This window comes from Nicotiana tabacum, chromosome 24 (genome assembly GCF_000715075.1).
Source record: "Nicotiana tabacum cultivar K326 chromosome 24, ASM71507v2, whole genome shotgun sequence".
Lineage (NCBI taxonomy): Eukaryota > Viridiplantae > Streptophyta > Magnoliopsida > Solanales > Solanaceae > Nicotiana > Nicotiana tabacum.
The window spans coordinates 100334348-100357807 of NC_134103.1; the positions used below are offsets into that span (position 1 = coordinate 100334348).

Here is a 23460-nt window from a genome sequence, read left to right on the forward strand (position 1 = left end):
AGAAGCGAGAATGATGCATTTGGTAGTAAGACATTCTTCTAAGTATTTCTGATAAATCTTGGTGGCATCATCATCATCCTCATTTGGGACTTCCTTGGCAGGCTTATCGATCACATCAATAAGCTTTTCATGCATGAGATCAATTCTCAAATTTCTGTACCAATCATCAAAGTTTGATCCTACCAACTTGTTAGCCTCAAGTATTCCACGCAGTGATATAACAAAAATATTGAGAAATCTAAAATATGGAAAAGAAAAGGCAATAATATAAGAACATATTTACATATATATCATAAAGACATGAACTTTTATCTAAATGATATTTTCACTAATTATTTTAAACTATTTACGCTCAATATAGTTTAAGAAATCTCTATTTCTTTTAGTGGAGTAAAGGAATCCTTTAACAATATGTATGAGCCCCTTGGATGTCAAGTCGTTTCTCACGTATATTTTAAAAGTAGCTACTCTTACCAATTGTATCCCCATACAATTTTCTTAAATAGTTCTATGTCAAATAGTCCCCTGGTAGTCAAGTCGATCCTATTGGCATAGTTGAGTTCAACCATCATGAAAGCAAAGAACTTATTAAATTTTATACTCCCCCGATTAGTCCAGGCATCCAGTGTAAAATTAAATAATTCTTCCAATCCATATATCTAATGCAATAAATAATTTTAACATATTCTCGAACTATAAGTCTCCTGGTTGTCAGGCCGTTCCTTATAAACAAGAAATAAATAAAATTATTTATTTTGATGGATAGCTTTACAATAAAATATCTTATATTTTATTATTTAAGAACTCACATTCTATTAAGAGAGAATTGTTACTAAAATAATTTTTAATAACATAAAGATCAAATCTTTTATAGAATGTGAATTTAGTTCAAGTTGTCTACATGCTTAGTCCTAAATTAATTTACATCACATGTAATAAATAATTCAAAATTATGTAATGAACAAGCACGTGACATTAAAATAAAATTCAACATCTTCTAACATGTTTATCTTATATGCCACATAAAATAATTCATGCTAGAACATTATTATTAATTTATATCTCATAAACTAATAACAATTAAAATAATTGTATAATCTAATAACCTATTATAGATTTTCATCGTATCCAATACAAAATTTCAAATTCAAGTTACGAACTATCTCAATAGTTTAACTTATATGAATACATATTTTATTCACAATAAAATAATATCAATTCCATATGCATTCAAATAATTTGACTATTGCACAAGACACATGTATTATGGTTTGAACTCTTCAAATATAATCTTAAAATATTTCGTAAATAAATTTTAGACACAATAAACCACGGCTCTGATACCACAGTTGGATTGCATGGAAGTGCTCATAACACGCAGCGAAAGACAATAACAATCCTAGGCAGATCTTTTCGTGTTTAAAATTTATTTTGCATGTCAAAGATCGGATCTAAGACGTACCTAGTGAAGAGAGTCTCGTTTTAAATTTCTTCGATAGTGCGAATACTCTATGCGTATCCACACCGAGACTAATCCTTGCTATCAACTCTTTGATCAATGAAATCCCGCGAACAAATTGAATGAAAATATTGTGTTGAAATTTTTTTCAAAAATCTCAACTCAAAGGTAGAAAAATAAGAAATAATTTTCTTGTACTAGTATTTTCTATCTTGGCTTTGTATTGCACTATTACTTTCTCAAAGTAATTTTCTTCTCAAGAATAACTCTCTTGGTTTTTACATGACTTTACAATATGTGTAAGATCAATATCACCCTAATTCTTAATTAAGATCTATATCACCCTAATTCTTAATTAGGACTCACACATATATATACACATAATTTTCATTGAAAAATACAAATCACATGCTTTATGGTAAATATTTAAAAAATAAATGTAACTAATTTATGGAATTCAATTCTAAATTGAATTCTACAACTTAGTCATACTTTTAAAATAAAAACATGTAACTCATTTATGGAATTCAATTCTAAATTGAATTCTACAACTTAGTCATACTTTTAAAATAAAAATATGTAACTCATTTATGGAATTTAATTCTAAATTGAATTCTACAAATTAGTCAGTATTTTAAAATAAAAACATGTAACTCATATATGGAATTCAATTCTAAATTGAATTCTACAACTTAGTCAAAATTTTAAAATAAAAACATGTTACTCATTTATAGAATTCAATTCTAAATTGAATTCTACAAATATTAATTATAATTACCAAGTGCATATATATATATATACACATATATTAATTATAATTACCGAGTACATATATATATATATATCAACCAAGAGATATAATTTAATTTTTTTATTTAAAATAAAAAACTTCAACTTGTCCACAATATTAATTATATCCTCTGTGCTAGCAAAGAATATAATAATATTTTATTTGGACTAATAACTAAATTTATTTGACTAATTAAATTCTTTAATTTAATTATCAAATAATAAAGTAATTAATCCTTTAGCAAAGATCAGGACACTCGTTAGTGTGCGACCCCATAGGTTCAATATTAAATCGGTAGTAAATTGATCACATCAATATACTAATCAAGGGTGGCGTCTAGCAACACTCCTTAACGACCGGATAGCATGAAGTATATAATTTACTCTCAAGAACCTGTAGCAGAATAATATATTAATTCCTTCTGTCTTTATAGCTCTGGGTCACCCTAGGATATGGTTCAACTGTCAAATCCTAATAGGCGACCGACTATGTGTTTATGTCAAAAATAATCGACCATTGAATGACCTAAGAAACTCTTTTCTTCTTTCATTCAATCGCCCTCGCCAAGGTCTTAATTTGGTCGGTTATAATTTATGACAACATGGAGCTTAAACTCATTACAAAGAGTTGGCAGATTCCATCTTGATCAATTACTAATTCTACAAGTATTTAATCGTACCCAATATCCTTTCAACTATCGCCCTAGGGCATAGGTGTCTAGTATCAAAGCACAATAAATAACTTATCAATTACTATGATGATATCAGGTCAAAGGAAACTCTTACATCACATTCTTCAAGAGAATATCCTATTGACAGTTTATGGTAATTCTAACCATTAGGAATTATCCAATGAATCGGTTCAATGATCATATCTCTATATGCATCATCTATTTATGTTATTTAGTTAATGAGATCAACTAATCTTTATCCCATAAAGACGCTCACATAAATATTGATCTAACCGGATTGCTAATGTCCAAATTAATAATCCTACGATCAAGAACAAAATTTAGATTAAATTGTAAGAGACTTTACTCTCATTATCATGATCTCCATCATGATGACAAGTCTCAAAATTTAATCAAGAATCTTATTAAATTAATCGAGCAATTAATAATAACTATGATAAACGAATATCAAATGCCATATATTTTTATATCAAATAACATTCACAAAAATATGTTCAAATCATCAAATATGAGATTGGATCTAGGGCATATCTAATATATCTCTAACACTATATAATATATATTTTTCTTCAGAAATATGAATTTACTTCTTTTGCTTTTTTGTGAACAAATGAAATTAATTTCTAAAATTTGGTTATCCCATCAATATTTTTTATATTGTTTAACGTATTGTTGGTATATGTAATAAATAATAAATAAAATTGGACTCATATGGATTTTTGACTTGTAGGTTTATATCTCTTCATGTGTGTTTTCTTCTAATTAGTTGGACTTCGAAGGACAGAAAAATTCTTTGTCCGATGTTATTGTCCAAGTAAAATTAGTATGACATGATTACTAATATTACAATTTTGTCAATTAGAGATAATTTAAAAAATATATATTTTAACTTTTAATGGGTATAAAAGTCTATCAATATTTCGAGAATATTTTAGTCGATCAACTTTTGGTGTTTTAATATTTGTGCTTTTATAATAATATAAATAAATTCAATTGACAATTGTTGTAGCAGAAAATATTACTAGTCCAAGGATAGCTCAACAAATATATGGCCTACGATCAAATTTTAATAAGAGACGTTAAACTTTTTTAATAAAATTTATATATTTAAATATATAGAGCCACACACATGCAAAAAAATTAGTATTATCTTTCCTTTTTATTTTCGTACTTGTATATAGAATAATATGCTTCAAGACTTAAAAGCCTTTAACTTCACCTAATAAATTATTATTACTAAATGGTAGTTCTTGTTAATAAGATGTCAGCCATTTATTTGCAATATATTACCCTGGATCTTGTTGTAAATTTGTTTATTTATTAATATAAAGATCTAAGTAGTTTAATTCGAAGTTCTTAAATATTTCTAATGTTTAAAAGTAGACAGTCTTTTTTTAATTTTTATTATAAAGTTTTTGTACTTTTTTCTATAAAGTTTAATACTGTATTAGCAAAAATATTATTATGTATTCCACTATTAATACTTTTGGGGCCTTAAAATTTTGGGGGCTTTATGCAAATGTTTTACTAGCCTCCCTTGAGCCTCCTGATTATCAGGGGAAAAAATTAAAAAATAGCCAGATTTATAACTGGTAATAGAAAAATAGTCATGGTTCCAAAAGTAATTGAAATTTACCACTTTTTCATGTAAAGATAAAATTTGTACAAAAACACCCTTAAAAATCCGAAAAATTCTAGCATAATATGCTGAGTTCGAATTTTTACATATGAGATTCCAACATAATGTGCTGGAATTTCATAATGTACTAGAGTTCCAACATTATATGCTGGAAGTTTATATGCATGAGCTCCATAAACACGTATTATGAAGGAACTTTCCGTGTGCTGGAGTTCCAACATAATATGCTGGAAGTTTATATGCAGGAGCTCCATAATCTCGCATATTATGCAGGAACTTTTCGTGTTTCAGCAAAACAATGACTATTTTTCAATGACTTTACAAACGCTGGTTAATTTTCGATTACCAGTCCGAAAAATAACTAGCTGCTATTTTCACTGATTACCATCTCTACGAACAATAAAAAGAGAAGAAAAAAGATTATATGAAAGAAACTATCTCAATATTGACAACAAAAAAAAATTACAAGAGGTCCTAAGATTGTCAAAATTGTACACATGATGGAGAAAAAAATAGCCATATGGGACCAAAAGCTAAGAATAGCTGCTGTTATTACAATCATACAAATCGTTTTTGAGCATGGTAACTGTTAATACAATTTTACAAATCTTTTAGGGCTCCTTTCGATATCTTGCTGCGTCTCCGAAAATTTAGCTTTGAATGTATAGTGGTTCGTTTTGATGCATATAGTTTTCACCTCCGAGCTGGCAGGAAAAGTCAACGTCTACGCCTCGTCCCAAACAAGTTAGCTCAGCTGGCAGGAATAATCACAAACTTACTTTTATTCTGTCGTCTCATTCTTGTACCCTGATGCTCTCCCACTTTTACCAATTAAGAATGGCTCGGGAAAATTATTTTCAGTATGAATGTCAAGGCCGTGAAACGACCTAGCTGCAAAGTACTCTGCCCCAGATTTAGCTGTTCCATTCATTAGAGTTTGAGAGTCCTTGTCACGAACACGCAGAGCCTTCTCTGTGATGTTCACTAAAGCAGAAACTCCATCTTCGACATCTTCTTCAACATCTGTAGAAATATTTAAAAGTTTAACCAGATGCCTTCAAGTAATAAACAAAAGAAAAGGCACCATACAGGCAGAAGTAATGCACACCCCAAGGGAAATTTAGTAGAAATCAATATTAGCTTTTGCTGAAGGCTCAGTCCAAAAACAAGTATTGGAAGCACAGCTATGAAATAAGTGAAAGTTGAATTTGCAGGATCACAGCCGGATAGACGAAAAGAGAACCTCCAAGACCCAAAATATCATGAAAACTATACATTGAAAAACACCTAATTCATGAACTAAAAGGAAAAAGGATCATCAATAAAACTTACTATGTTGTAATTACTTATCCATAACAACCTTAACCAAAATCACGCTTACCCACAAGCAAATGCAAAGTGGTATAACTCTATCAAGAAATGATATTTACAGTTTGTTCATATTTGAACAGGAGCTATGCATGTATATTTTTATTGTAACTTCATCTTGAACCCAAAAGAAAAATGTAAGCAGAAAAATGCACCTTGCTGCTCAAAATCTTCCACATATCCACCCTGAATGAAAGAAAACCGCGCTTCTGACCGGTCTTTCACTTCCATGGGGGAAGAAGTAATCAAATCCCGAAATTCTGTCACATAAGCCCCAGTCCATTCGCTTCCTCTGAAAAATATTGATTAAACAATTTTAAAAAGATTACTGCTTCCTCTTAGACAAACCAAAAAGAAATATCGCCAGCTTGTCTGTCTATGCATGCATTTTACGGTAATAAAAAATGCTATAAATGTGACTATCCATGATATATTCCATCTATAAAGGATTTCAATTACACCAAACGGCTCTGGTAATCATTATATTATAAAATTAAGATTTGAAAGTAGTAACAATCCAAAGGATCCTATGAAATATATTCAAGGTGATAATGTAACATTTGTTTAGACTGAAGTTTCTTTTCGTTCCCCTTCCCCTTCCTACTTACGCAAACTCTCAGCCCTTAGTTGGAAGTCAAGAGCTATCACCACTAAGAGCAACCCAATCTTGTCAGCTTAGAATGAAGTGCTTATAAAACCTTTTATTTTTATTATTATAGCAGGATATGCCCCCAATATGTTTCTGCGCGAACCGTCTGAGTGTCTCTCCGCAATAGGCAATAATAATATAACCCAATCGCCAAAGAAACAATAGTAATACTCCCCCGTCCAGAACATAATGGCAAAGACCAAAGTACCAGGGCCAATGCATTATGCATCTAAATTTAACAGAAATTCCAAAATTGACTTTTTAGTTTTTTTAGATTAAATGTACAAATTTAAATAGTATGTAAAAGGTAAGGTAATCAGGATATTTTAGAATAAGAATGCTTTAAAAATAAAAATCGTAGTCAAATACTTATTTCTAGCATCTCCATTTTTCTCTTCTTAACTTGTTTTGTTAGAGAAGGGGAGCATTGGAGCAACGGTCAAGTTATCTCTATGTGACCTACGTCACGGGTTCGAGCCGTGGAATCAGACACTGATGCTTGCATTAGGGTAGGTTGTCTACATCGCACCCCCTTGGGATGCGGCCCTTCTCCAGACCTATGTGAACGCGGGATGCTTTGTGCACCGGACTGCCCCTTTAAATTTTTTTTTTTTGGGACTTTTCTCTACGTGTTGCAGCTCCAACTCTCCAAATGTACGAAGCTTACACATCTCCAAGCAGTTTATTTAAGCCATAACCTCAACAAAGGCAACTCTCCATAAACCCAAAAAACCATTCTTGAGTACTTCGACGCCATTTCATTTAGCTGAAGTACTGCTTCATAATCTTCGCAATACTAGAAAATAAATCCCAACGTTACGTCCTTACAATCCTGTGGCCACCTAATTAATCCCTACTTTTGTCCTACATCAGGGAAAGCTACCAACCCAGTTACACGCAAATGCGATGAGCTTCCACAACGCGTTGATGAAGGCTAACAAAATAACTTCTTTTATAAGTAGGGCTAACAGAATAACTGGTCGCTAAAAAGAAACATGAGTGGCTAAACATAAGAATGGAGTTTGAAATACCACCTGCCGAAAGCAATCATTGCTTCAAAAGGAGTAATAACTGGAGCTAAGAACTCTTTACTATCCAATAGAGCAGTTTGTGCACAAGAAACATAAATGAAGACATCGCACTGCAGAAATACAGCAAGATTTTCAGTATTCCAACAAATCACAAAAAAAATACCTCCAAGCATCATGCGACTAAGGTGATTTACCTCGGGAAAGTTGGCAAGTTTTGCAGGGTTAGGTCTCCCCATAACAAAAGTATAGGCTTTCTTCCCAGCTTGGATAATCAAGTCTTTCATCTGATGAATCATGTGGAGGTAACCAGCTGCACCAATAATAGAAGAATAAAAGACTTATTCTATGTACTTGAAAAGGTAAAAAATACAAATCGTGCAACTTTCAATTTGCACCAAATCAGATCCTATAAAGTCCAAGTATGTATACAAGAAAGTACCTACTCCAAGTGTTCCTACCAAGATCCCTATGATGCTAGCATCCTTTGCTTTCTCAATAAGAAAGTACCTGCAGAAACATAAATAGTACAGAAACCATGACATAGTGTCACAAGCAAGAGCATCAAAGAAAGAGAAAGCTAACAAAATCTATCAACTGAAATGAAGGGAATGATACTAATAATACCTACGCTTAAGAATCCTTTTCTGCTGAGAAAAATCATTCACCAAAAGATCTTCAGTAGCATCATATCTGACTGGGAATGATGCAGAGAACATAGAAGACAACAATCAGTAACATCCAAAAGACAAAACTAGCATCAAATTTTATCAGCATCATATAGAATTATCTAGACAACAATCAGTAACCTCCAAAAGACAAAACTAGCATCAAATTTTATCAGCATCATATAGAATTATCTACAGATAGATCCTACTGAAAGCCAAACCTTCTGACAAAAGAGACAACAATTCCTTTTGAAATGAATAAAAGAAAATTTTCAGGAACATCAAAAGGTTAGTAATCTTTTCATCTTCAAACCAGAATTATCAACACGGAGAACCATTTGGAGATAAAAAATCAAAAGAGAAGAAACAGAGAGAAGTGAAAAAACACATCTTATTAAACCAGCAAAGAAAGGAATAGTAATATTGTTCTGATTGGGAAGTAGAAAGAGATACAAAAGTAGATAGTATTAGATGGAGGACTTTTGCAATCTCCGAACACTAAGTGAGACAAATTCCCAGCAAGGAGATGCAGAGGCACTGCATCTGAAAGACAGTCTTCAGTCTTCACAGCCAAATAAATTAAGGCAAATAATGACAACTTTACACACAAGAAGGAAAAACCCTCACCTATTTCACAAGTATTGTATGTCATTAATATATTTGCAAAGGCTGAGTCATCTGAACCAACATAGAAAAGCAAATAGTCCTCCATCCTGTGTCCCACAGGTAACGACCACGTCAACCCTCCAATACGATATGGTGCATTGTTCTCCTCAGGAGTACAGCCATTTGCACATTGACCATCAATTAGTTCTGGTTGCCCATTCATCGAGCTAAAAGTTTCTGATGGAGTTATAACTGGAGATATAGTATCAGCATAACAAATTTCCAGTTTGAAGCATGATTGAGTACCAACTGATGCTTTGATTTCTGTGATTGCATGTGCATATTCAAGTCCATAAAGAACCTGCCGTTATAAGCAACAACACTTATTTTTGAAAAAAATGTAGGATATAGACTACCAATTTTTTTGATGCCATTTGAGTGGCATTAAATGTCCTTAACAAGTCCGATATAGAATTTAAAATTTTGACAGCTCTTATTCAGAGGCGGATCCAGGATTTAGAGGGTCCGGGTGCCACACTAACAGATTTGATCAACTTTTTTGGGCTTGGGTTCGAGTTATTCGTCCTTTTCTGTTTATATAGACAAATGGATCGAACGGTAAAATATAACTAATGCAAGAGAACAAACTGATAGAATTAGATTACTAGCAACATTTAGGATGGATGAATCAATAAGAACAAGTTTTAGCACAGTGCAGATTAAAGCACTGAAATCGAGCCAGAGATCATAATGCACTATTTTACATAGCAAATTAAAGGTCGCCACAATGAAAATTATGTATATCGGAAAATGGAAGACTACATACGCAAACGGTTAACCTATAACTTTCTGGAATAAAATAAAGCCTTTTTGTGAAAGTTTAAAGTAATATAAAGGAAAAATACATCTTAAAATACCTTATCTAAGTTTAAAGCTCGACGATGGAGACATATACGTCTCCGATAATTTACAGGGAAATACAAATCCGGCGAACAGTTTTCACACTTCTGAGATTTTAATGGTGTTAGCATAGGCCAATCAAGAGCATTATCTACACAAAGAGCAATATAAACTAATCAATTCCCATGGCTTCAACTGTGGCTCCATAAGTAACCAATTTTGAGTCCATTTCATGTACTTATTGGGTTCTGCATCTTAAACACCAAAGACACTAAAAGAAAGAAACCTCTATTATTTAATTCTAATATTTTATACTTCTTGTAACCAAAAAAAGTCAACAGTCAATAGAAAAAGAAGATTGTGAACAAGTATATAAATGTTGCCGTATGATCGTGTCTGCATATAAGCCTATTTGTGTTTCACTTTTTAGTTTGAGAAACCTAAAAAAGTTAAGCAATGCAGCTGGCCAGATTCAAACTCTTGCCAGCTTGATGCAAAATCCAACCCCCTGCCACTGGCACCTTTTGATATTGCGGGTGGCAGTGGAAATATTTATACGATTTAATTTTTGCCGAAGTTTGCGGGTGGCGTGGCACCCACACCCTCCTTAGTAGATCCGCCCCTGCTCTTATTGCTGTCTGAATAATCAGAAATCATGATGGTAAAACCTCCCAGCATTATGAATGGCGTATGGAAGTCAAACACACTCATGGCAACCACTTAACTGAACCAAATTGATATAGAAATAACCATCACTGAGACAAGCTTTTAGTTTGACAGTTTTGACTGCACAATATGTACCAATATTAACCAAAGTAACAAAAGACAGAAAAACAACTTCACTGTAATATTACTTAATGCACTAGAAAAATATGCTTATTGCAACTTTCTGATGATAAACTAATGCAGAAGGCAAAAATAGACGTGGAAAGTAGCAGTTAGTCATACCAAAATAGGTTTGCCAGCTTTTATTGTATACTCGCAAAGCTTTTGAGCACAAAGTGGCACATTTAGTGAAGCTTTCCCAAGGACAAAAAATGCGGGAAGAGTTGATGTCCTACAGCAGAAATAGTCAGATCCAAACACTAATTTCATCAACCGTATCGCAAACCCAAGTTACAAGCGTGATGAAAATCATAAACATTCAATACTCACGGACTGAAGCAAGTATGGCCATAATGGATAACGCAGTCCGCATTAACATGAGATGCTCCAACTTCATCGACACAGCAATTTCCATACGTAGTATCCGCCATTACATACAGCCTAACATCCTTTGCATCTCCATTACTTCCAGTATGTAACTGGTTGAACGAGCGAAGTTTTTCATGTAGTGCAGCAACTATCCTCGTTGAATCTTTCAATAGTTCATCAGGGAACTAACAGTTTAAACAAAAAACATATCATGTTCCATTCAAAGGCCACTAATCTTCCATAACTAGCACCTTTAGCAAGCAACTCTACGACATCTCAAAAGATTTGGAAAAGCAAAAGAAACAAAAGGCTAAAGAAAAACTCTTGTTCTCTACATTCCTCATATATTTTGTTCGTCCTGCAGACGTTATATACGAAATAACTTTGAACCTATGAACGAGACGCTCTATATAAATATTTCCTCAAAGAAATGGGCTACAAATGCTTTATAATGATTAAACTAGCCATGAAACGGAGAAGCCCTCACATCATAGAATCGGGTCTGAAGAGCTCACAACCTTCTTGAAGCAACAACAAGTATGATTTCAAGTCAAGGCCATATTTGCCCCAATTATTCTTCTTTCATATCACTAGGTAGCTAAATGTGCAAGACAACAGTATCATTTGGTCAAATCTGAATGCTGACCATATGGTTTGAAATTGGAAAATGACCTCTGTTACTTAAAAAGAGTTTTTGTCCCAACTCCTATTAGTGATATATACTTTGATTGCACATATTCAAGAGTAACATAGCCTCTCACCAACATTTACAGTCGAAAAAGTGGATTTTCAAACTCTTCTCCTGCAAATTGAAGCATACCACCAAAGTAATCTGCTATCACTGAACCACTAAGCCTATGTCCAAAGTAATTTGCTAGATACGACAGCTTTTGCAACATGTGAAGCCAAGAACATACAAATAATGCGCAACTCAAAAAAGGTGACTTTCAAGGGTTTTGTAGGGTTGAAGCAGACAATTTCAAAATTATTTCAACAAAATATAAACTGTAAAATTGGAATTTCAGAAACAAAATGTGTACCTGAAGAGCAACTCGGCGGAAGCCTCTACCGGAGATGAATCCGGCGACACGATCAGTTTCGTAAATTGACTCCAATTCCATGGGGCAAAATAAGAATAGAGAAGAGAAAGAATCGGGGTCTCAATAGAAAGTGAAACTGAATTACGACGGAGAAAAGAGGGAAGGGTTTCAGGGAAGAGCACAGAAGGAAATATATAAGAAGACCCTGAATATTTTCGTCAACTCATAGCTTATGAAAACCTCCACAGCACAGAATACAATATTTCACATCACAGTTAATTATGCAAAGTCTAAAATACCCCCATTTTAAAGTTTAATGACGTTAAGCAGAATTTTATTAGCAGTAAAAGTCGATACAAGTAAAGTAACTAGTGGCTTAGGCCCGTGCTCCCAACAGAGTAAGATTATAGTGGAAAATCTACATAGTTAAGTACTTATATCAGTTATATCTATAAACAAGAAATTATTTCAAATTTTAGTTACAACATGAAATTTTATCACATGTTTTTTTTATATTGGGATACTTGTTTATCCGAAAAATCGGATATAGTTGAATTTATAAGTAGTTCTAAGTATATGTGATATAACTTGACATAAATCGTACGTAGAGGTGGAAACATTTAGATTCTTGGCTATAGAAACGAGATATAAATTACTGAACAAGAAGAGTGTGTATCCTGAGTCAAACAAGTTCAAGAGATTTATTCTTCAATAAATAGAAGTAGTCTTTTCTTACAATGTGTGAACCTGTCTTGCGCTTACAAGGATTCCCCCATTTATAATAGAGGGATCTTACTTTATTTATAATAAACAATATATAGTGGAGAACCTATGATGAATTGTCTCTTCCTCGATTCCTGCCAAGATTCTTTCCCCTAGTGCGGTTGCAACGACTCTTGTCTGCAAGCTCGATACTGGCTCGAGCTCGGTATTGGGTCGAGCCCTCGGCCTTGGTTCGAGTTCGACATTCAGGGTGAGTGTCAATCAGTTTGTGCATCTCGGACAACCTTCACGTTGCCTTGCGGTTTGATTTGGTCATGGGCTTGATGATGATACCGAGTCGATTCCTCGATCGGTCTTGGAGCTCGAGGCTTGTTTGTACTATTCTCGGAACTCGTATCGAGCTCTCACTTCGATCGCTTACCATTCGAACTCGATCAAACGTACGGAGGCCGAAATCTATTTTGACCGTATACAGATAGTACCCTTGTTTCTCAGGAAGAATGTGGCGAGAAGCGATATGATTTTCGACAGCTCAATCGGATTATAAGCTGACATTTTCACTGGGCTCGATCATGACATATGTGATAGCTGACCCGTCGTTTTAGTCTTTCAAGGTATTTAATGCACGTCAGGCGGTGGTCAGCCACCGCTGATACTGAACCGCCACGGTATAAACCTATAAATAACCCTTCCATTTATCATTTACCACTTTTACATCTTCAATCTCCCAAATTCTCTTACTTTTTCTGCCTCTATTTCGCCGCTTGTAGAGCCACCTTCATCAGTGTTTGACACCGTCAACCTTTCATCTTCTTTTGTTTTTCTTTCTCTTACATCAATTGCACAAACTTCAAAAACCGTACCTCAGAAGAAGAAAGTTTCCTTTTTACGGTAGTCCGACGACAAGGCGCCGGTAGAGCCACCTCCCCATGAGTATGTTCCTGGCCCGTGTACTCTGAAGATCGATTTTAAGGTTGAAAATCCTTCGTCGGTTCCGGGTCGATGTGAGCATGTGTCGATGTATATGTGCTCGATAACAGAGGGCCATCTCGAGGCTGTGAGGAAAGACTGCAATTGGGTCCTGAGGTTGTGTTGCAAATTCCCTCTCCCGAAGAGAGCGCCATCACTCAAAAGATATCAGGTCTCCCTCGGTCAAATTCATCCTTCTCTATGGTGCATAGTAACCTTACTTCGCTTCTTCTCCAACAAGGTCGGGAGGCTGGATTTCACCCTAAATCACCTCATACGATTGTATCGGCCTCAAATCTTTCGAGGACTAATCAGGCTTCATCGTCAGGCATTGAAAGCTTTAATGTCGAGCATCGATGAGGACAAGGATCGGGATTGGATGGGCCGTTATATTCGAGTGAGGACCCGTGACCTCATTCCGGAAGAGAAGATGGCGTTCCCTGAGGAATGGAATTTCAATCGTAAGTGGTTTTCATGAGGCATTGCTTTTCGTATCTTTCTCTACTTCTATCTGATATCTTTCTCCAATATACAGTTGCCCCTTGGATGCCACAAGTTCTACCCGACCTCGAGGATTGGGTTCGGAAGTTAGCCTCGACTTCCTCTTATGCCGAACGCGCTTGGCGTGATTTGGCAAAAGGTAGATGGGAGGCCAAGAATCACGGTAAGGGTCACTTCTCATGTTCTTCGAAATATTTTTTATGCTCCATTCGTTACCGATTTCCTTTCATGCAGGTGTAACCAAGGATGCCGTTTTGAGGCCTTCGAGTGGTGAGGAAGGAACCAAGTCTCCGGTCCCGGAACTGGGGAAATATAAGAAGCAAAAAGTTGTCTCTCGACCAGAGGACCCCAATCCCAAAACTCGAAGGGTGAGGAAGAAGGTAATCGCTCTTTCGACGGACTCGGTCCAACGACTGAGAGAAGAAGAAGAAGAAGAATAAGAAGAAGAAGAAGAGGGTGCTTCGACTTTGGTGATCCGATCTGCAAAAGCTATTGAGGTCGCCAGACATTCTGAGCTGATGACGGCTATACCGGTCGGGGTCGGTTCCGATACCCCGAGTCTCGATCAGAGCGTCCCGAGCGATTCGCTTGGGACAATGATAGTGGGTCATTTGCCTTTTCTTCTGACCTTTTCGGAGGAGGCGTTAAATGAAGCTCGAGAATTGATGACCCCCGATATGGGCAGAGGCTCTAGTGTAGGGGACCCTTTTCGGGATTGCTTTACTGGAGTCGATGATGCCTCCGATATTAGTGACGCTTCTCTCCTCCTAGAAGATGCCCAACGTTTCATTTCTCGGGTAATGATCTTACTGTGCTTGGTTTCTTTGTTCTTTTCTAAACTTGACTTGTGTTTTTTCCCTACTGTGCAGACCATTAGCAGGTTTCGAGTCGACCTCAGCCAGTGTGAGGTCGAGCTTCAGAAGGTCTCGGGGGAGAGAGATGTTATGCGGCTTCTTTGAAGCCAAAAGGACGAGGTTATAAAGGACCTCCAAGCAAATTTGGCTAAGGCTCGTGAAGAAGAGGCCAGACTAGATAAGCAGGCGAGCCTCGTTCTGTTGGAGTATGGGTTTTATCCAACTGTGGAAGCTAACCCTTCGTTATCTCAGCTGCAGCAAAAAGTTGAAAAGATCGGGTTGCTTCGGGAAGAAGTTGATCAAATGAAGGCCGAATGTGACCGGTGGAAGGAGACTATCGACCGCCTGGCTGCAGAAAAAGAAACCATCTTGGCCAAATTATTATCGGCCGATGTTCATCTTCGAAGCGTCAAGAAAAAAGGTTCGACTCAGGCCAAGAGGATCGAGGAGCTTGAAACAAGGCTTGCTGAGGCCAAGGCGGAGGTTGAGTCGTCGAAAGTCATGGCAGACAAGTCCATTGCCGTGTATCGGGCCGATGCCGAGGCTGCTCAAATGGAGGTAAGAGAGGCAGCGGATACTGCCGACACTCGAGCACATTGGGTTGCCGAATTTGCTAAGTGTCGGTCTCGGAGGGAGACCCTCGAAGAGATATACGCTCGATGTTTCGACCTTGCTGAAGAGATAAAAAGGGCTAAAGAACTCGAAGCTGATACTGAATCCTTGGCTTCTGATGGCGATGATGATGATGGTAGCAAGAGCGGGTCCGAAGATGGGGGGAGCCCAGTAGAGAAGAGACCGCTCTCGATGATAACCCAGAAGCTTAGCCCTTAGCTTCTTCTATGTTGCATTTATTTATGTAAACTATCTTTGTATATCTATACAAATATCTTTTTTTTACTGGCTTGCTTCGTGAAGATTTCATTCATGCCTTGCAGATGTTTTTATGAGGATTTAGGTGATTTCATCGATCTCGGCCTTCGTAGCCTTTATGGCCGAGTGAGTGTTCGCTCGAGCTCAAAATAAAAGTAGTCCACAGGCTTAGTGGTCGAGTGGGCGCTTGCCCGAACTCGAAAAATAAAAGTATCCCACAGGCTTAGTAGTCGAGTGAACGTTTCAAACTCGAAGTAATATAGTCCTTAGGTTTTAATAATTGAGTGAGTGATTGTTTCAAACTCGAACTCAGAATATCTTAGCCCGTAGGCCTTTATGACTGAGTGAGTGATTGCTCGAACTCGAAGTAAGATAGCCCTTAGGCTTTAATAATTGAGTGAGTGATTGTTTCGAACTCGAACTCAAAATATCTTAGCCCGTAGGCTTTTTATGACCGAGTGAGTGATTGCTTGAACTCGAAGTAAGATAGCCCTTAGGCTTTAAAAATTGAGTGAGTGAATGTTTCGAACTCGAACTCAAAATATCTTAGCCCGTAGGCCTTTATGACCGAGAGAGTGATTGCTCGAACTCGAAGTAAGATAGCCCTTAGGCTTTAATAATTGAGTGATTGATTGTTTCGAACTCGAACTCAAAATATCTTAGCCCGTAGGCCTTTATGACCGAGTGAGTGATTGCTCGAACTTGAAGTAAGATAGCCCTTAGGCTTTAATAATTGAGTGAGTGATTGTTTCGAACTCGAACTCAAAATATCTTAACCCGTAGGCCTTTATCACCAAGTGAGTGATTGCTTGAACTCAAAGTAAGATAGCCCTTAGGCTTTAATAATTGAGTGGGTGATTGTTTCGAACTCGAACTCAAAATATCTTAGCCCGTAAGCCTTTTATGATCGCTTGTATCAAAAATCCCTTTGATGGCGGTTGGCCTTTAAGCCTGTTTGAATCATGAAGCAGGAAAAACTTTTCAAAGTGTGAGATATCTGAAAAAGAAGTTCTCCTTTATAAGTCATTACACATATGTTTGTATCTTGTGCCAGAGTTCGAGCAAAACTACGTGGGCATGATTCGTTTTGATCATTTGGCCCTTACACTTTTCTCTATCGAGACCCTGTTCGACATGAATTTGACATAGAGCAACTTTCTTGTGCCGAACTTGATTTATTCACGCTTGGTAGCCCCCCAGTATTCGAGGTTGATTATGAAGGAGCCTCAGATACTATTGATTAGTCCCCGAGTAGCACATAGTTGTTGTCTCGTTATAAACCTTGCCGGAAAACCCCATTTGGGATAAAAGCCGAACTTAAGGGAAAAAGAGTACAACGCGTACTTTGAAACTAGAGGTCTTGATGTTTTTCGTCGAATTCCTCCAATGAGTTAGTGTTGAATATACGTATATAGACGATAGAGAAGAGAAAATCATACCTTAACAGTAATATTGTTTGAGAAGCGATATCTTCCAATTGTTTGGTAATTGTTTTCCATCCATTGCTCCAAGTTTATAAGACCATTTCCCGACTATATCGAGTACTTGATAGGGTCCTTCCCAATTTGGGCCGAGCTTCCCTTCATTAGGATCTCGAGTGTTGACGGTGACCTTCCTTAGGACCAAGTCCCCGGCTTTGAAATGGCGGAGGTTGGTTCTTCTGTTGTAGTACATTTCGATTCGTTGTTTTTGTGCAGCCATTCGAACCAGTATCGTTTCTCATTTTTCATCTAATAATTCGAGGCTAGTATTCATTGCCTCGTAGTTCGATTCTTTCGATGTATGTCATAACCTTGCGCTTGGTTCCCCGACTTCGACCGAAATTAGAGCTTCGGAGCCATACACTAAGGAAAATGAGATCGCTCATGTACTGGATTTAGATGTTGTCCGATATGCCCAAAGGACTTCGGGCAAAATTTCTCTCCACTTTCCTTTAGCTTCGTTCAATCTTTTCTTTATGTTTTGGATGATGATCTTGTTCGTTGATTCGGCCTGCCCGTTCCCGCTAGGATGATATGGCGTAGATAGTATTCTTTTTATTTTATGGTCTTCGAGGAATTTTGTCACATTACCGCCGATAAAATGTCTACCATTTCGCATGTTATTTCTGCTGGTATCCCAAATCGACACACGATGTGGTCCCGGATGAAATCTATAACCTCTTTCTCTCTCACTTTTTCGAACGCCTGTGCTTCAACCCATTTAGAGAAATAGTCAATCATAAACAAAATGAGTTTAGCTTTACCTAGGGCCGATGGTAGAGGGCCGACGATATCCATTCCCCATTTCATGAATGGCCATGGAGAAATGACCGAATGAAGCTGCTCTCCGAGTTGATGGATCATCGGTACAAACCTTTGACATTTATCACATTTTCGAATGAACTCCTTAGTGTCCTTCTCCATGCTATCCCAGTAGTACCCTGCTCTGATGATTTTGTGAATTAATGGTTCGGCGCCGGAGTGGTTTCCACAAGTGCCTTCATGGACCTCTCGTAAAACATAATCGGTGTCTCCTGGTCCCAAACATACCGCCAGTGGTCCGTCGAATGTCCTTCTGTATAATGTTCCATCTTCAACCAGCGTGAATCGAGCAGCCTTGGTTCGTAGAACCCTCGATTCTTTAGGGTTCGATAGGAGTTTTCCGTTCTTTAAATATTCAATATACTTATTCCTCCAATCCCAGGTTAAGCTCGTGGAATTTATTTCGGCATGTCCATCCTCGATTATAGATCTCGAGAGTTGAACGACAGTCCCCGAGTTGATCTTATCTTCCTCGACCGACGACCCTAAATTTGCGAGTGCATCGGCCTCATAGTTTTGTTCTCGAGGCACATGTTGTAGGGTCCATTCTTTGAAACGGTGTAGAGTTACCTGTAATTTGTCCAAATACCTTTGCATCCTATCTTCTCGAACCTCGAAAATCTTATTTACTTGGTTCACCACTAGTAAAGAGTCACATTTGGCTGCAATGACTTCTGCTCCCAGGCTTTTAGCTAGCTCGAGACCTGCAATCATGGCCTTGTACTCGACCTCATTGTTAGTTAATCTAGTGGTTTTGATGGATTGTCTAATAATGCCACCTGTGGGAGGTTTCAGTACGATGCCAAGCCCGAACCCCTTCACATTTGAAGCACCATCTGTATAGAGGGTCCAAACCTCCGACGACGTACCTGATTTTAACAAGAGTTCCTTTTCAACTTCGGGTACGAGGGTTGGCGTGAAATCGGTCATGAAGTCTGCTAAAATTTGGTACTTGATGGTTGTACAGGGTTGATATTCGATATCGTACCCACTGAGTTCGATGGCCCATTTGGCTAATCGACCCGATAGTTCGGGCTTGTGTAAAATATTGCAAAGTGGGTAAGTGGTTAAAACGCATATGGGGTGACATTGAAAGTATGGTCTTAACTTTATAGAGGCACTTATTAGTGCAAGTGCTAATTTCTCTAAGTGAGGGTATCTAGTCTCTGCTTCTCTTAAGGTCCGACTTACATAATAAACAGGAAACTGTGTACCTTGCTCTTCTCAAATTAGGATGCCACTTAGCGCGATTTCCGATACCGCCAAGTATAAGTACAACTTCTCATCTGTCCTCGGAGTGTGAAGTAGTGGTGGGCTCGATAGGTACCGCTTAAATTGTTCTAGTGTATGTTGGCATTCCGGGGTCCAGGCAAAATTGTTCTTCCTTTTGAGTAGAGAGAAGAATTTGTGGCTTCGATCTGATGACCTTGAAATGAATCGGCCTAAGGCAGCTATCCGCCCGGTCAGCCTTTGCACTGCTTTCACGCTATCCACGATGGTGATTTCTTCGATGGCCTTAATTTTGTCGGGGTTGATCTCGATTCCCCGATTCGATACCATGAGACCAAGGAACTTGCCAGATCCAACCCCGAAAGCACATTTCTCGGGGTTGAGCTTCATGTTGTATTTTCTTAAGATCTTGAACGTTTCCTACAAATGAGTCAAATGGTCCTCTGCGCTCAGGGACTTAACTAGCATGTCATCAATGTAAACTTCCATCGACTTACCTATTTGTTCTTCGAACATTTTATTCACTAGGCGTTGGTAAGTAGCTCCCGCGTTTTTTAGTCCGAATGGCATTACATTAAAGCAATAGGTTCTGTACTTGGTGATAAATGAAGTCTTTTCCTGGTTCTCCGGGTTCATTCTAATTTTATTGTACACGGAGTAGGCGTCGAGAAAATTAAGGATCTCGTGGCCGGCTGTAGAATCGATCATGCGATCGATGCTAGGCAGTGGAAAACAATCTTTGGGGCATGCTTTGTTTAGATCTTTATAATCTACGCACATTCTAAGTTTGTTTCCATTTTTAGGGACTACAACTACGTTGGCTAACCACTCGGGATATTTTACTTCCCGAATTGACCCTATTTTGAGAAGTTTAGTTACCTTATCCTTTACAAATGCGTGTTTTATCTCTGGCTGAGGTCTTGTTTTTTGCTTCACCGGTTTGAACCTAGGGTCCAAGCTCAGCTGGTGTGTTGTTATCGACGGTGGGATCCGTGCCATGTCTAAATGGGACCAAGCAAAATAGTCTATGTTATCGATAAAAAATTGAATAAGTTTTTTCCTGAGTTCGGGGGTCAATCCCGTCCCCAGGTATACCTTTCTCTCGAGCAGATATTCGATTAATATAACCTGGTCCAGTTCTTCGATCGTAGATTTGGTGGCGTCGGAGTCGTCGGGGATGATGAAAGCTCGAGGTGTCAGAAACTCTTCCTCGTCATCCTCTATTTCCTGTTCCACCGGTTCAGTCGAGACTGGTGGCTGTGATTGCTATTTGGTTTCTCATCTATCTTTAGTGCTCGATCTTTCCGAGTCCGATAGCGTTGGTATCGGTGTTACCTCATCGACCGCAAACATTTCCTTCGCAGCATGTTGCTTCTCGTATACTATTTTCATGCCGTCCGACATAGGAAATTTCATTACTTGGTGGAGGGTCGAAGGCACTGCCTTCATATTGTGGATCCAAGGCCTTCCGAGTAGGGCATTGTACCTCATATCCCCTTCGATTACGTGGAATTTGGTATTTTGGATGGTTCCAGCTACATTCACTGGTAGAGTAATCTCCCCTTTAGTCGTTTCACTGGCCATATTGAAACAGTTTAAGACCCGAGCTGCGGGCATGACTTGATTCTGCAAACCGGGCTACTCCACTACCTAAGATCGGATGATATTCGCAGAGCTACCTGTATCCACTAAAACACGCTTAACTTGAGCTTTATTTAATAGGATAGAAATTACCAGAGCGTCATTGTGAGGTTGAGAGATGCCCTCGGCTTCTTCAATTCCGAATGACAAAGTGCCCTCGGATACATAACCTCGAGTTTGTTTTTCCCTGTGGCCGGTATCTTGCCGTACTTGAGCATGGGTCCCTGTGGAGTATCGACCCCACCGATGATCATATGAATGATACGCAGAGGTTCCTCTTGTTTATCGTTTTTGCTGGTGTCCCTTTCTCTGAAGTGATTCTTGGCTCAGTCACTGAGGAACTCTCGAAGGTGGCCCTCATCGAATAAGCGAGCTACCTCTTCTCTTAATTGTCTGCAATCCGCGGTCTTGTGGCCATGCGTACCATGATACTTGCACATCGAATTCGAGTTCCTTTGGGAAGGGTCGGTTTGTATGGGTCTGGGCCACCTAGTATCTTTGATTCTTCCGATAGCCGATACAATGCCCTATGCGTCGACGCTGAAATTGTACTCCGATAGCCGAGGTGCCTCTATACGATCGACATATTTATCAAAGCCACTCTTGCTCATAAGCCCCTGAGAATTTTGTCCTCAATCACTCCTTAGATTGTTCCAAACGGCATTGCGCGTTGAACTGTTGTTCATTCGATCTGCGACGTACGGTTGATATCGGTCTCTGTTCGACCTTCGCTCTCTGTCAATATCCCTCTTGTTTTTAAAAGTTGTCCTGTTATGATGCAGGGATCCGGAAAGAGCTCCCAACTGGTCGTCTTCGACCCTGATTTTTGACTGATATCGGTTGTGTACATCCGCCCAAGTTATTGCTGGATACTCGATCAAATTTTACTTCAGCTGACGTGATGCTATTGAACTTTGCTCGTTCAACCCTTGGGTGAAAGCTTGGATGGCCCAGTCGTCTGTGACCGGTGGCAATTCTATGCATTCCATTTGAAATCGGGATACGAACTCTCTCAGCATTTCATTACTCCTTTGCTTTACTTTGAAGAGGTCCGATTTCCTTGTTGTAACCTTTATGGCACCAGCATGTGCCTTTACAAACGAATCCGCTAACATGGCAAAAGAATTGATGGAATTTAGTGGCAAATTATGATACCAAATCATCGCTCCCTTCGAGAGGGTCTCTCCGAATATTTTCAATAACACGGATTCGATCTCATCGTCTTCCAAATCGTTACCCTTGATGGCATACGTGTAAGAGGTGACGTGTTCGTTGGGATCGGTCGTACCGTTATATTTGGGAATTTTGGGCATACAGAATTTTTTGGGGATTGATTTTGGGGCTGCACTCGAGGGAAAAGTCTTTTGAATGAATTTATTTGAATCCAGCCCTTTTATCATTGGTGGAGCTCCCCGGGATCTGATCGACCCTGAAATTATATGTTTCTACTTTTTTATCATTAGATTCGACTCATTTTGTGAGTTTCTCGAGCAATTTAGTAATTTTGGGAGTAGTACCCGATGCTTGCTCGTTTGACTTCACTATGGCTGGCTTCATTCCGTGGGTGATTTCTCGAAGCGGATCGGGCTCCAGCCTGCTTTGTACCTGAGTTTGGCTCTGCAACTAAGCTATCACTATTTGCTGGGCTTGTAACATCTCGAAGATCATCCGTAAGTTGACTCCGATCTTCTCCACATTATGGGTGTCTCGAGCTACGGATCGAGTGCCGCCCTGTATGCTTTTTTCCAGTTAGGAATGTTGGTTCGCCTCAAGAGCCACTTGTGAATTAACATCCAGCGGTACTTTGACTCGAGCTTCAGTGACATCGTTAAGTGGCCTTCCGGCCCTGGGTATCAAGTTGTTGGTTTCATCCTGAAGGCCGACTTCGTGGTCGATAGGTAAAGCCATGAATCGAGGGTTTGCCATTGTTGATTCGGAGTTATAAACTGGTGCGTATTGCGGATTTGTATCAAACAACCACTGTTATCCTTAGCCCCACGGTGGGCGCCAAACTGTTTACCCGAAAAATCGGATATAATTGAATTTATAAGTAGTTCTAAGGATATGTGATATAGCTTGACATAAATCGTACGTAGAAGTGGAAAGTTTTAGATTCTTGGCTATAAAAATGGGATATAAATTATTGAACAAGAAGAGTGAATATGCTGAGTCAAACAAGTTCAAGAGATTTATTCTTCAATAAGAAAAGTAGTTTTTTCTTACAATGTGTGAACCTACCCTGTGCTTACAAGGATTTCCCCATTTATAGTAGAGGGATCTTACTTTATTTATAATAAAAAATATATAGTGGAGAACCCATGATGAATTGTCTCTTCC

General features: G+C 38.1%; 1 protein-coding gene across 1 annotated transcript; it reads right to left on the reverse strand.

Moving 5' to 3' along the window:
* Positions 1-4999: 4999 nt before the first annotated feature.
* LOC107781343 (uncharacterized) lies at positions 5000-12204 on the reverse strand. The gene is made up of 10 exons (XM_016602037.2): positions 12033-12204; positions 10954-11177; positions 10747-10855; positions 8920-9259; positions 8252-8321; positions 8067-8134; positions 7822-7937; positions 7631-7737; positions 6103-6239; positions 5000-5602 (listed from the first exon to the last, which is right to left on the reverse strand). The coding sequence occupies exons 1-10, from the start codon at positions 12111-12113 to the stop codon at positions 5361-5363; spliced, it is 1494 nt and encodes a 497-aa protein (XP_016457523.1). The 5' UTR covers positions 12114-12204; the 3' UTR covers positions 5000-5360.
* Positions 12205-23460: the final 11256 nt, after the last annotated feature.